The sequence below is a fragment of the Biomphalaria glabrata genome, chromosome 4, assembly GCF_947242115.1.
Source record: "Biomphalaria glabrata chromosome 4, xgBioGlab47.1, whole genome shotgun sequence".
NCBI lineage: Eukaryota > Metazoa > Mollusca > Gastropoda > Planorbidae > Biomphalaria > Biomphalaria glabrata.
The window spans coordinates 20,533,463-20,545,512 of record NC_074714.1 but is presented as its reverse complement, the minus strand read 5'-3'; the positions used below and the strand labels follow the sequence as shown (position 1 = coordinate 20,545,512).

At 37.0% G+C, this 12,050-nt stretch overlaps 1 protein-coding gene across 1 annotated transcript in view; it reads left to right on the top strand.

The window, feature by feature from the left end:
• The window catches only part of LOC106058340 (guanylate cyclase soluble subunit beta-2-like), a 105,977-nt gene that overhangs the window by 91,453 nt on the left and 2,474 nt on the right, over positions 1–12,050 (top strand). Inside the window, exons 9-14 of the mRNA XM_056027211.1 lie at positions 926–1,116; positions 2,084–2,258; positions 7,358–7,503; positions 9,814–9,962; positions 10,050–10,196; positions 10,905–11,059. Coding sequence (XP_055883186.1) covers positions 926–1,116; positions 2,084–2,258; positions 7,358–7,503; positions 9,814–9,962; positions 10,050–10,196; positions 10,905–11,059 — 963 coding nt within the window. The remainder of the gene's footprint in view (positions 1–925; positions 1,117–2,083; positions 2,259–7,357; positions 7,504–9,813; positions 9,963–10,049; positions 10,197–10,904; positions 11,060–12,050) is intronic.

Here is a 12,050-nt window from a genome sequence, read left to right as displayed (position 1 = left end):
ATAAACTCTCTCTCCTTATCTTTGGTTAACCTTGTTATAAACACTCTCTCCATATCTTTAGTTAACCTTGTTATAAACACTCAATATCTTTAGTTAACCTTCTTATTCATGTTAAATTCTTTCTTGACAAATTGAGCCAGCCTGTTTCATACTCGAATACAAATTAAATTTGTAATGGAATAAAGAGTCAGTTTCTTAGGTCCTTGATGTCAACATATTTGATTAAATTAATTGACTTAAAGAAATGGTGGACATCAGTCATTTATCGAAGATGTACTTTTAAAATTTCAATAATTTTAGTCCTCATCACGAGGCTTTTCTTCTTTAAAATACCTCTTTTAATTTAGGGTGTGCTTTTGACTTATAGTTCTCTGTTCTATTTTATGTCATGCCTATAGCGTGCTCAGTACGCTATAGCCTCTCTCTGGTAAACATGTGGTTGGGGGGGGGTATATTGGAGAAAGTGTCCTTGTTGCAATTAGGCAAACACAACACAAGGTTTTAAACCAAGCGGTTTATGTCCACACCTCCTACATATTTAATATATGGATCACAAACAAATGTTGCTCACTGCAGTACTGGTTAAATGTTATCTACCAGTTCAGTTCTTCGTTCTAGTTATAATTGTACCCAAGGGAAAACAAAACTAACACTTTCGTAGATACTCTAATGTCATTAAATTCCAATTTAAAAAAAAAACAAGCATTCACCATATTATATTTTGTTTTAATATGTTCCCTGTGTATTTGCATTTTATTTAGTAAAACAAATTATTTCATTTGATCCTAAATCTTCTAGAGAACAAGAAATGGAAATATAAAACTACCCACTAACACTTAAGTGAGAGTAGGAAGAATGAGAACCTCTGAGCTGCGAATTGTTCACAAAATCCATTCATTTCTGTTCCATTCATCCTTTCTTTCAGACAGTGCGGAGACCTGATTCAGAAACACTCCAGCGTCAAGTTGTTGGAAGGGACACCGCTGACCCAGGCATTCAGTATTGTCCACCCGAAGATGGTGCTGAGTATTGATAACATACGCAAGTTCATCAACGCCGTCTTTCTTCTCGCCATCGTACCAGGAGATAATGGCCGCAGAACTCTGCTGTTAAAAGGTAAAGCGAAGAATAGATTTCTGGAGATGATTTAAGATAGACCAATATATGGGTCATACGGGTTCTCCTGGTGCTGAAATATAAAATATTGCGAACTGAGAAACTCTTGTCAAGTAGAGTTTAAAAATGAGGTCAAAGATATTTTAAATGTATTGACGACTTTCGTTACAAACAGAATAGTTGATCCGATTCGATTGAGTTAAAATGATGTATTAGGTTAGTTTGGTTTAGGTCAGTTTAAGGAGTGCCATTTAGTAGACTTACTCCCTCACATGTTGATATTGTCATTATGCACATTGTACTTGTGAGTTGACGTCTTGTTTCTAAGTCTTAATATTCTCAACTAGTTGTTGAGTACAAAGGATATGTAAATATTGACTCGTTTTAGTCTTGATGTATATGTTTGAATGTTTCTTCAGACTTGAAGATTATTACAGACAAACCCAAACCTCCCTCAGGGAGGCGGGGGATCGCGGAGAGTAGGATTCAAACTAGTAGTCCAACTAGTTAACTAGTTCATGTAATGCAAACTTTTAAAACAATCGGCAGACAAAACAAAAATGTCTCCAAGATGAAATGACAGTTTGAATATTAAAAAATGCAAATAGATTTTCAGTGGACAGAGAATCCCTTAAAATTTGTTATTACTGTCTTTCTCGGCTATAAGAGGATATTCACCAACTTTTTTTTTCTTGTGCTAAGGAAATTTTAAACAAAAAGATTTAAAAAAAAAAACGGGTTTATATTATTGCGATTATTTTTGTATCATTTAGTATTAAAGTCTCATTAGAAGATTTTTTTTGTTTTGTTTCGGTCTCTACACATAGTTCTATTAGCTCATGTGAGTATAATTTTGTGAGAGCAGGAAAGTTTGTGTGTGTGTGTGTATGTAAAGGGAGATTATTGTCCTACGTGTTGATGTCCGAAAGGGGAGCGGTTTTAAGAGTTTCCGCTTCGTTTGTGTCAGGTCAAATGATTTGGATCTCAGATACCCAAAACATGATCTTCATCGGCTCTCCTCGCCTGACGTCCCTCAACGAGCTCATGGAAATGAACGTCTACTTGGCGGACATCCCCCTCTATGACGTCACCAGAGAATTGGTCTTATTGAATCAGCAGAGAATTGCCGAAATCGATATCGCGTAAGAATTGTTCGTATCTTAGCTGTTAATCTCTCTCTCTCTCTCTCTATCTCCCTCTCTCTTAAATGACCACCAGACTGCAATCTGACACAGATACGACACAATTACAACCATTCATGCATAAATTATGTTAATCGTGTCGGCTATTCCTCCAAACAGTTACACTAATAAAATCGCCGTTTTCATCACCAACCTATATCGGCTAATGATTTCGCATGGTCTGGTAAGTTGGCCTACATTGTTGTTAGCAACAGATTAAGGCGACCAAGGTTGGTTTATAATTAGCTTTGGAAAATAATAAGTTTACTTCTAGACACGCTCACCCTCCCCCCCCCCCAAGCTAGTTTTCGAAATTGTTTGAACACAATGATGTTCTATCTCAACCCAAACACAGAGACCCCACAAGATCTACTCGTTGAAAGCAAATCATAATTAGAATGTAAAACAAGAACTTACGAAATAAACACATTTAGAAATCATGTAATAATTGAAACAAATATTATCCGTGATACACGCAGTTAAAAGAAATAATTAGCTTTTGAGAGACGCATAAAGATAGAAATATTTATTTTCTAACTAGATAAAGGCTTGGTAGTGTGGTATTTTGGCATTACTGATACATTACATCAGTGAAGTCGGGATTTCTTGATAGGGAGAGAACAAACTGTAATAATAAATGACTCCAATTAAACACAAAACTCATGTGTGCTCTGGTAACAGTTTTAGATCCACTACTATTTCTAACTTATATAAATGATCTACCATATTGAATTAGTCAGGGCCGGTCTTAGGCCACTGCAACCTATTTGGTCGCAGAGGGCCCCGCGCTTTCATAGGCCCCGCGCTAATTCTAGGAGTAATTATTTAATTGCAAAATATATGCGAAAAATTCATGGAAATCTCCTAAATTTATTAAAATCTCATGAAAACTCATAAAAATCTCCTGAAAAATAGACCAAATTGGCGGAAAACGCCAATCCTACGCGCGATAAAAGAAAAAAGGCATTGTCAGCTTTCATGTAATAAAATGTAATTATCGGGCGAATTTTCACCTTAATCGGAAATCCCAATACTTTATTATCTTTTATAGGTTGCAAGGTTCGTAAAGTAAAGTTAATTTGATCGCAATTTTTGTATTTAGTAAAGAATGAATAAAATTCAAAGTCGATTTTTTCTTCTAATACAAAATCTTAATTTTCACTTACTATTCTTACTCTCACCCAGACTAGGCCCCGCGCAATTAGTTTCGCATAGGGCCCCGCAATTGTTAGGACCGGCCCTGGAATAAGTTGAGAAACTAAAGTCATATTATTTGTTGATGATTTCATAATATATAGAACAATAAAAACAACACAAGACATTGACATTTTACTAAGAGAGAAGAATTACAGAAAAGGGAATCGAATTGATTGGAGCGTTACCTTCCACCCAGAAAATATGTCAATTATTAAGTGTAAACTAGGTACACAGGCTAAAAATTCAAAATATCTATACAAGTGTTATAATAAAGAAAAAGTCATCGTGGCCATTATTTAAAAAATCAAACAAAGCATTAGGGTTTATAAACATTTTTACAATTCAAACAAAAACATTAAATGAAATGCTATTAAATAAATGAAAATAAGTTATGGCTTTTATATAGCGCTACTTTCATGTTCATTTGTGGCCCAGTGGAGGCATGGAAGAGATTTTCTATGGTGCCCGTAGGCTCTCGAACTTGGAGCCCCCTTCCTAGGTAGCCAAGCCAAGCCACTTTCAAGCGTACTTGGCTTCTCGACCACGACCTTTGTTAGGCCAATATTAGATTGTGCGTCCTCTGTTTGGGACCCCTCAAGTTGTGCCTCAACTAGGAAAATAAAACGAAATTAGAAAAGATGTAAATTAGAGCCCTGAGACTTATAACTAACGAATATTCATAGAATATTCATATTTGACTAGAATAGCTTCGTTAGTAAGGTCAGTTGTCGTAGAGACGCTTCAGTACAGAAACTAAGTAAAGTAGCAATAATACATTAGATAAAACACTGAACCATATTTTTTTCAAATACAAAACTCTTGCTAATAAAATACTCCCAAAGACACAAAGATAAAGACACATTTCTTAATAAATATGCTAGGACAAATTCTTACAAGTATCCCTACCTCCCTAGCGCTATTAGAACATGTAATGGGCTGCCTGAATCAGACAAAAACATTCGACATCTCTGAGTCTCTGATTTATCTGCCTGATTAGATTGACACATGGATAAGCGTAGGACCTATATATGTTCTCTTACGAAGTAACGTCTGTAATTTATAATACAAGACTCTTGTTCGGTAGCCTCGACGGTCCCGGGGAAATAAATTATTTACGCAATTATAAAATAACTAAATAATTATTTCTACCACTTGTGGTCAACGAGGTTGTTATGTTGCCAGCCCAGCGACCAGCCATCGTTCCTTTAGTAAACCAATGTCAGGTACACATTAAAGTTAAGTGGACTTCACATATAAGGCCAGAAATTCCTTTACCGATATTTCAAATAGTGAGAAAAACAGAAGTTCCTAGTTGTCACCGAGATCGTCAATAAAATACGGGATTTCACCGAACTAGTGGATTTTGACTTCTCGATGCGCTTTGCATCCCCTGCCCCATGGACAGCAAGGTCTGAAAGGGAAACTACTTTCTAAGCGCTTTCTTTCCATCTTGTCAACTAATGATCGAAAGATGTTAATAAAAAGTAAACACCATTGATACAACATCGAAGGATTTGTCTTAGAAACCTTTATAAGCAATGTATCTGTAGAAAAAAAAAGGGAATCCATATATTTATAATGTATAAGAATCATGACATTTCTTTTGATACATCGGTTTCCAGATGCCTTCAGAATGCACATAAAACGTCCATGTTAACTAATATGAACATAAATAATTTAATTATATTTCTACTAATTAGCAAATCCATCAGAATTGAGTAGAAAGCCACCATTGCATTGAAAGAGAAAACCACTCATAGTAAAAGAACACACAAAAAATGTGTCTTTAATACATTAATTAAAATTCACACACGCCAAAGGAAACATTGAGCTAGGCTTCAAGTCTTGCAAAGAGTATAACACTAAAATACGGGAATCCATAGATGACATCAAAAAGGGTGGTTATTTTTTTTAAAGATATTTCCTCCTTTATACAGCTGACCAATCTTGTAAACACTTTTATTTTGCTTCTAATAACTAATAAATGATAGCTTTTAAAAAATGCCTCTGTACCTCCTCCCCCCCCCCCCTCCGCTATAAAAAATCCTAGTTAAGCGAATGTATAAACCTACTCTGAGTATATAAAATACTAACGATACGTGTATACATCTAGACGCTGAGCAAAATGAAAGTCTATTTAATTGTTTGAACTCTTTAATCATGCATTCTTAAGGGAATATCCGCTGACGTATGTGTTCAAGGTATAGAATGTCTTGAACTCCAGTTCAGACCAAATTTAATTTTGGTCTCGTTATTATATTTAAAAAAAAATTAACAGTCAATCCAGACTTTTTCTCTGTGTGGCCAGTTCGCTCATAATTCTTTTCCAAAAGATAAACTGTCAAACTTCAAAGAAAAAAGTTAGAGCCATATTCGAGATCCGTGTCCAAGTTCAAGGTTCTGCCCATGTTTTCCCTATGAAGAGTTTGCAAGCTAAATAAAGGATTTGTAAAAAAGTAAAGTCAATGTTCTGTTGAAGCTACACATATAAACAAAATCAGCTGAAAATATACACTTGAGTTAACGGAACAAAAAGTTGACTTTCTTGTACTCTCTGCACGTAGAAACTGTGGAAATTGGATGTTGGGTGTTGAATTACAAATGCAGACGAGCTCTTCGAAGTAATCCAGTTGATACACACAGTGTGATAGCAGAAAGCACATTTTTTTGTTTCGTTTTCTTTCTAAATTTCTTTTCTTCTTTTTTCACGTCAACCTAAGCTCATTTCTTTTTAGAATCTGGCGGCAAAATGAAGACAGTGGTCTTTCTGAGACAGCTAGTCTCCATTGGTTTGTGTTTTGGTTGTCGGTCTGTGTTTGTCTGTTTTATTATCTCTATTTGATTGGCTCTGTTTGGCGGTCTCTATTAGTTTGTATGTTTGTCGGTCTCTATTAGTTTGTCTCTGTTTGGCGGTCTCTATTAGTTTGTGTCTATTCAGTGGTCTCTGTTAGTTTGTGTCTATTCAGTGGTCTCTGTTAGTTTGTGTCTATTCAGTGGTCTCTGTTAGTTTGTGTCTATTCAGTGGTCTCTGTTAGTTTGTTTATGGTGAAATAAAATTGATTGATCTCAACCAAATGATTACTTGCCATGCAAATATGTGTATGAGAAACTTCCTGTCCCAGCCAGAAAAACCCAATGACTTGGCAGAGTTTAAGCCATTGATTAAATGCATGACTAGATTGATCTAGGGACACGTGTAGGACATAATCATCTTCTTTTTTTTTTTTTGAAGTAACGTCTGTATATTATAAGATAAGATTTAACGCATACGGACAACTATCTTGGCTTGAACGTACGTACTTGTATAAAAACAGAACACTAACCAATGATTATTCATACACTTTGTTTCTTTACTTGATATTCTAAAATGTGGCTACGTTTGCTTAACAAACACACAGACAATAATACAAGATACTTTTTGTTTGTTTTTGTAGCTACTATTTGTACTGTATTGTAGACTAATTAAACAATGATTAGGATGAGACAATTGTATCAACTACGTTTTATTTTTAGCTTTTATCTTTTCTGTTTTGTTTGTACTTGCGTTGACATCAAACTCGTAGCTTTTATCATTTTTTGTAAACAAAGTTGCAGACACATTTGATCATTATTTACATATTTACACTAATTCTTTCTTCCAGAAATGTTCACTGTAGCATTAGTTTTTAAATTTCTCTCTCTCTTTCTTTCGCGTACTTTTTTATTCTTTTTTAACAATTTGCAATCCGTACCATTCAAGTGCCATCCCCAAATAAATTGCATTTTTGCATAATTTAATTTGCTAAATAGCATTACTTATGTAATCAAACCTTTTCAAAGATGATATTAGTACTAAGCCTATACTGTAATATTTGATTGTTCAGAAAACGTCTGGATGAAACAACAGCCGAGTTGAAGAAAACTTCACAGGCTCTGGAGGTGGAAAAGTGCAAGACAGAGACACTGCTGCATCAGATGTTACCCAGAAAAGTTGCCAACGCACTGACCCATGGGCAGAAAGTAGAGGCTGGTACACACACGGTTCAACTTTTATTTTTTTTGGTTATTGGTTTAGAAGCATTTTAAACCAAGGAGAGTGTCAGGATGGATTTCATTTACGCCAGTCCAAAAATGATACTTTCTGATGTTTTTGCCAGTATATTCCCAACTTTTGTCTATTGTTTCCTTTTTGTTGTCTTTTTTTTCCCCATTTCTTTTGTCTTCAAGACATTTACTCGTTAGCTCTAGTTCATTTGTTTAGCTCTTAATCTACATTGAATTTCTTTATCAAACAGTACCTACTAACATTGAGAGTTTCTCCACCAGTAATGTCTCAAGTTTCGGGAGAATTGTGTAGCTCTTGCTGAGATTTTTGTTGGAGCTTCTGTCTTCTGTTTCAATCTGTATTCAAAGATTTAACATTTTCAATGGAGTCTGTGATGCTGATGCTTACGTCATTTATTTCTTGATATCATTATTGCAAGAATCTTGTTACGCTTTCAATCGCTTCCCTTTGTAGTTTAAAGTAACAATTTCAATAAGTTTACTGCTATAAAATGGGGGGGGGGGGAATATAGTGGTAAAGTGTTGTCTTTCAAACAGTTGGGTTTTGATGTGCCAGAGTCCACCTAACTCTAATGCCTACCTGACTTTAGTAAAGGAGGATAGGTCCTTGTGCTGGCCACATGACACCCTCGTTAAACGTCGACCATAGAAACAGATGACCTTTACATCATCTGCGCTATAGATCGCAAGGTCTTTGGTACTTTACGCTGAGTAAAGTATTGCCCTAAAAAATAGACGGTGTACTCTTACTATCCATGTCTATTTTTAGCGCTTTCGTTTTACGTTTCTCACTAAATCAAGTTCAACTGAATCCTTTTTGAGACATCTCTAAGATCATTACGTTGTAAGCTTGTTGAGTTTTGGTTCATGTTTGCTGTTTCAAAGCCTACAGGCTGGTGAGCTGTTTCAAAGCCTACAGGCTGGTGAGCTGTTTCAAAGCCTACAGGCTGGTGAGCTGTTTCAAAGCCTACAGACTGGTGAGCTGTTTCAAAGCCTACAGGCTGGTGAGCTGTTTCAAAGCCTACAGGCTGGTGAGCTGTTTCAAAGCCTACAGGCTGGTGAGCTGTTTCAAAGCCTACAGGCTGGTGAGCTGTTTCAAAGCCTACAGGCTGGTGAGCTGTTTCAAAGCCTACAGGCTGGTGAGCTGTTTCAAAGCCTACAGACTGGTGAGCTGTTTCAAAGCCTACAGGCTGGTGAGCTGTTTCAAAGCCTACAGGCTGGTGAGCTGTTTCAAAGCCTACAGGCTGGTGAGCTGTTTCAAAGCCTACAGGCTGGTGAGCTGTTTCAAAGCCTACAGGCTGGTGAGCTGTTTCAAAGCCTACAGGCTGGTGAGCTGTTTCAAAGCCTACAGGCTGGTGAGCTGTTTCAAAGCCTACAGGCTGGTGAGCTGATCCAAAGCCTACAGGCTGGTGAGCTGATCCAAAGCCTACAGGCTGGTGAGCTGATCCAAAGCCTACAGGCTGGTGAGCTGATCCAAAGCCTACAGGCTGGTGAGCTGATCCAAAGCCTACAGGCTGGTGAGCTGATCCAAAGCCTACAGGCTGGTGAGCTGATCCAAAGCCTACAGGCTGGTGAGCTGATCCAAAGCCTACAGGCTGGTGAGCTGATCCAAAGCCTACAGGCTGGTGAGCTGATCCAAAGCCTACAGGCTGGTGAGCTGATCCAAAGCCTACAGGCTGGTGAGCTGATCCAAAGCCTACAGGCTGGTGAGCTGATCCAAAGCCTACAGGCTGGTGAGCTGATCCAAAGCCTACAGGCTGGTGAGCTGATCCAAAGCCTACAGGCTGGTGAGCTGATCCAAAGCCTACAGGCTGGTGAGCTGATCCAAAGCCTACAGGCTGGTGAGCTGATCCAAAGCCTACAGGCTGGTGAGCTGATCCAAAGCCTACAGGCTGGTGAGCTGATCCAAAGCCTACAGGCTGGTGAGCTGTTTCAAAGCAAACGCTCGTGTTGACTTTTCCATTACTTTAACGTGAAAGTAACAAAACAAATCCAGTCTAATTAGTTCCAGGAATAAAATACATTTAATAGAAGAAAACAAATAGAACTTTTAGAAAAAGTGACTGATAAAACATTGCATTAAAGCTTAACTAGTTTAAACTTAACGAAATATGGAATAACAATATATTATTCAGATCAAGACGTACTCCTAAGGAACAATAATTAATTGAAAGTCTCACAATAAACATAACTACTTGCGATCTTCTATAGTAACACTTTCATTATTGAGCTGGAAACATGTGGCAGTAATTCGTGATTTCTTATTCTTGTCTAGAAAAATTCGATCAAGTGACGATTTTGTTTAGTGACATTGTGACGTTCACCAACATAGCGGCTGCCTGCAGTCCCATGGATATCGTGAATATGTTGAATGACATGTACCAGAGGTTTGACCAGAGGACCTCCCAACATAACGTTTACAAGGTTCGCTAGTGGGAGCTAGACTATTTAGTGTAGTACTTTTATTGATCACGTGTGCCTATATATAAATATATGTCATGTTATTAATAGGTTGAGACTATAGGGGACGCTTATATGATCGTAAGTGGTGTCCCAGAACAGACGACAATTCATGCCCAACCTGTGGCCAACTTTGCCTTAGACATGGTAGAAGACGCTGGACTTGTGAAATCTCCAGCTACTGGCTTACCACTCCAGGTAAACTGAGCTGATGTACGGCCTGTTAGATCTATATCAGACTAATTGATTATCCAAGATCATGAAAAGAGTTCACAACTTTTGATTTCGCTACACATATGTCAATTGGTAATGTTTGAGTTTTAGGCTAGAACAAAACCTTTTCAATGGCAACACTTTTATCGTAAGGAATTAAGCTGATTTAGCCTTTCTGACTGGCTGTAATAATATTTAATTAAAAAAAACAACAACATATATTTATATCTGTAAGTGTAAATATATAATATAAAATACATATAAACGCTTAGTGTTTGATTTATTAATTGTGTAACATTAGCACTATGTATGTCTTATATTAACCTAAGTCGTTGAATAACAAGCAAACACTTTTTATTTCAAAAGCTTATATCAACTCTCTCTATCTATCTGTCTGGAAAAAAAGTTTGTACAAGTGATTTCTCCCACAAACAATCTCGGATCAAGCTAAAATTTTGCACAATCATTTCTTTTACCCGACAACGCAAGAATCAATTTAAAAAACTAACGAATCAGATAATTAACTCTTAGTAAAAAACGATTTTGTTTGGTATCTCGAACAAGGGAAAGAAATTGTAATTGACTAAAGTGGTGCTATAAGCTGAATTAGTTACATATTTAATTACATGACTGATCCAAACTAATCTTTACAAGTACGCTTAATATATAAGTATTTTTGCTTATTGTTTTCAGATCAGGGTAGGTGTACACACGGGACCAGTTGTGGCTGGTGTAGTAGGAGTCAAAATGCCCCGCTACTGTTTGTTTGGGGACACCGTCAACACAGCTTCTAGGATGGAAAGCCACGGCGTTCCTGGACGAATTCATCTAAGCCCCTCTGCATATGAGTAGGCTTTACATTTTGCTTTTTCAATTCCCCCAAAATATGTTTCTATCTGTAAAGGAAAGTTAAGAATAAAATATAATCTTTCAAGTGGAGCTTACTTTGACTCTTCCAATTTCATGTATAGCTCCTCCTTCATGATCGAAGATGAGCACATTTCTCATATCCTATGAATTCGAAGATGACCACATTTCTCATATCCTATGAATTCGAAGATAAGCAAATTTCTCATATCCTATGAATTCGAAGATGAGCAAATTTCTCATATCCTATGAATTCGAAGATGAGCAAATTTCTCATATCCTATGAATTCGAAGATGAGCAAATTTCTCATATCCTATGAATTCGAAGATGACCACATTTCTCATATCCTATGAATTCGAAGATAAGCAAATTTCTCATATCCTATGAATTCGAAGATGAGCAAATTTCTCATATCCTATGAATTCGAAGATGAGCAAATTTCTCATATCCTATGAATTCGAAGATGAGCACATTTCTCATATCCTATGAATTCGAAGATGAGCACATTTCTCATATCCTATGAATTCGAAGATGAGCACATTTCTCATATCCTATGAATTCGAAGATGAGCACATTTCTAATATCCTATGAATTCGAAGATGACTGTATAAAGTCCAATCCTCGCTTTAAAAAGCCGGCCGCAAACGTGGCATGGGTAGGTTTGGTCAGTTGCAGATAGCCCTGCTGCTTCTCTCAGCTTTTTGTTGCTACGCCGCTCTTTCACGCTTGCCACTCTTCTTGCTTCACAGATCTCGTGACGCCGACACTCACAGATTCACGCTATGAGAAGCGATTATAGGAGCTCTTAAGGGTGTCTTTATAGCGCTTGTATTGACCCCCCCTGGGAGCGCTTTTCTGCACACAGCTCCCCGTACAAAAGTATATTCCTACTTCATAAAATCTTTCCAAGAAATTTCCAATTACATTTCGTAAAATTATTTTGAAAGGTATCCTGGAAAATTCTAGAAAGC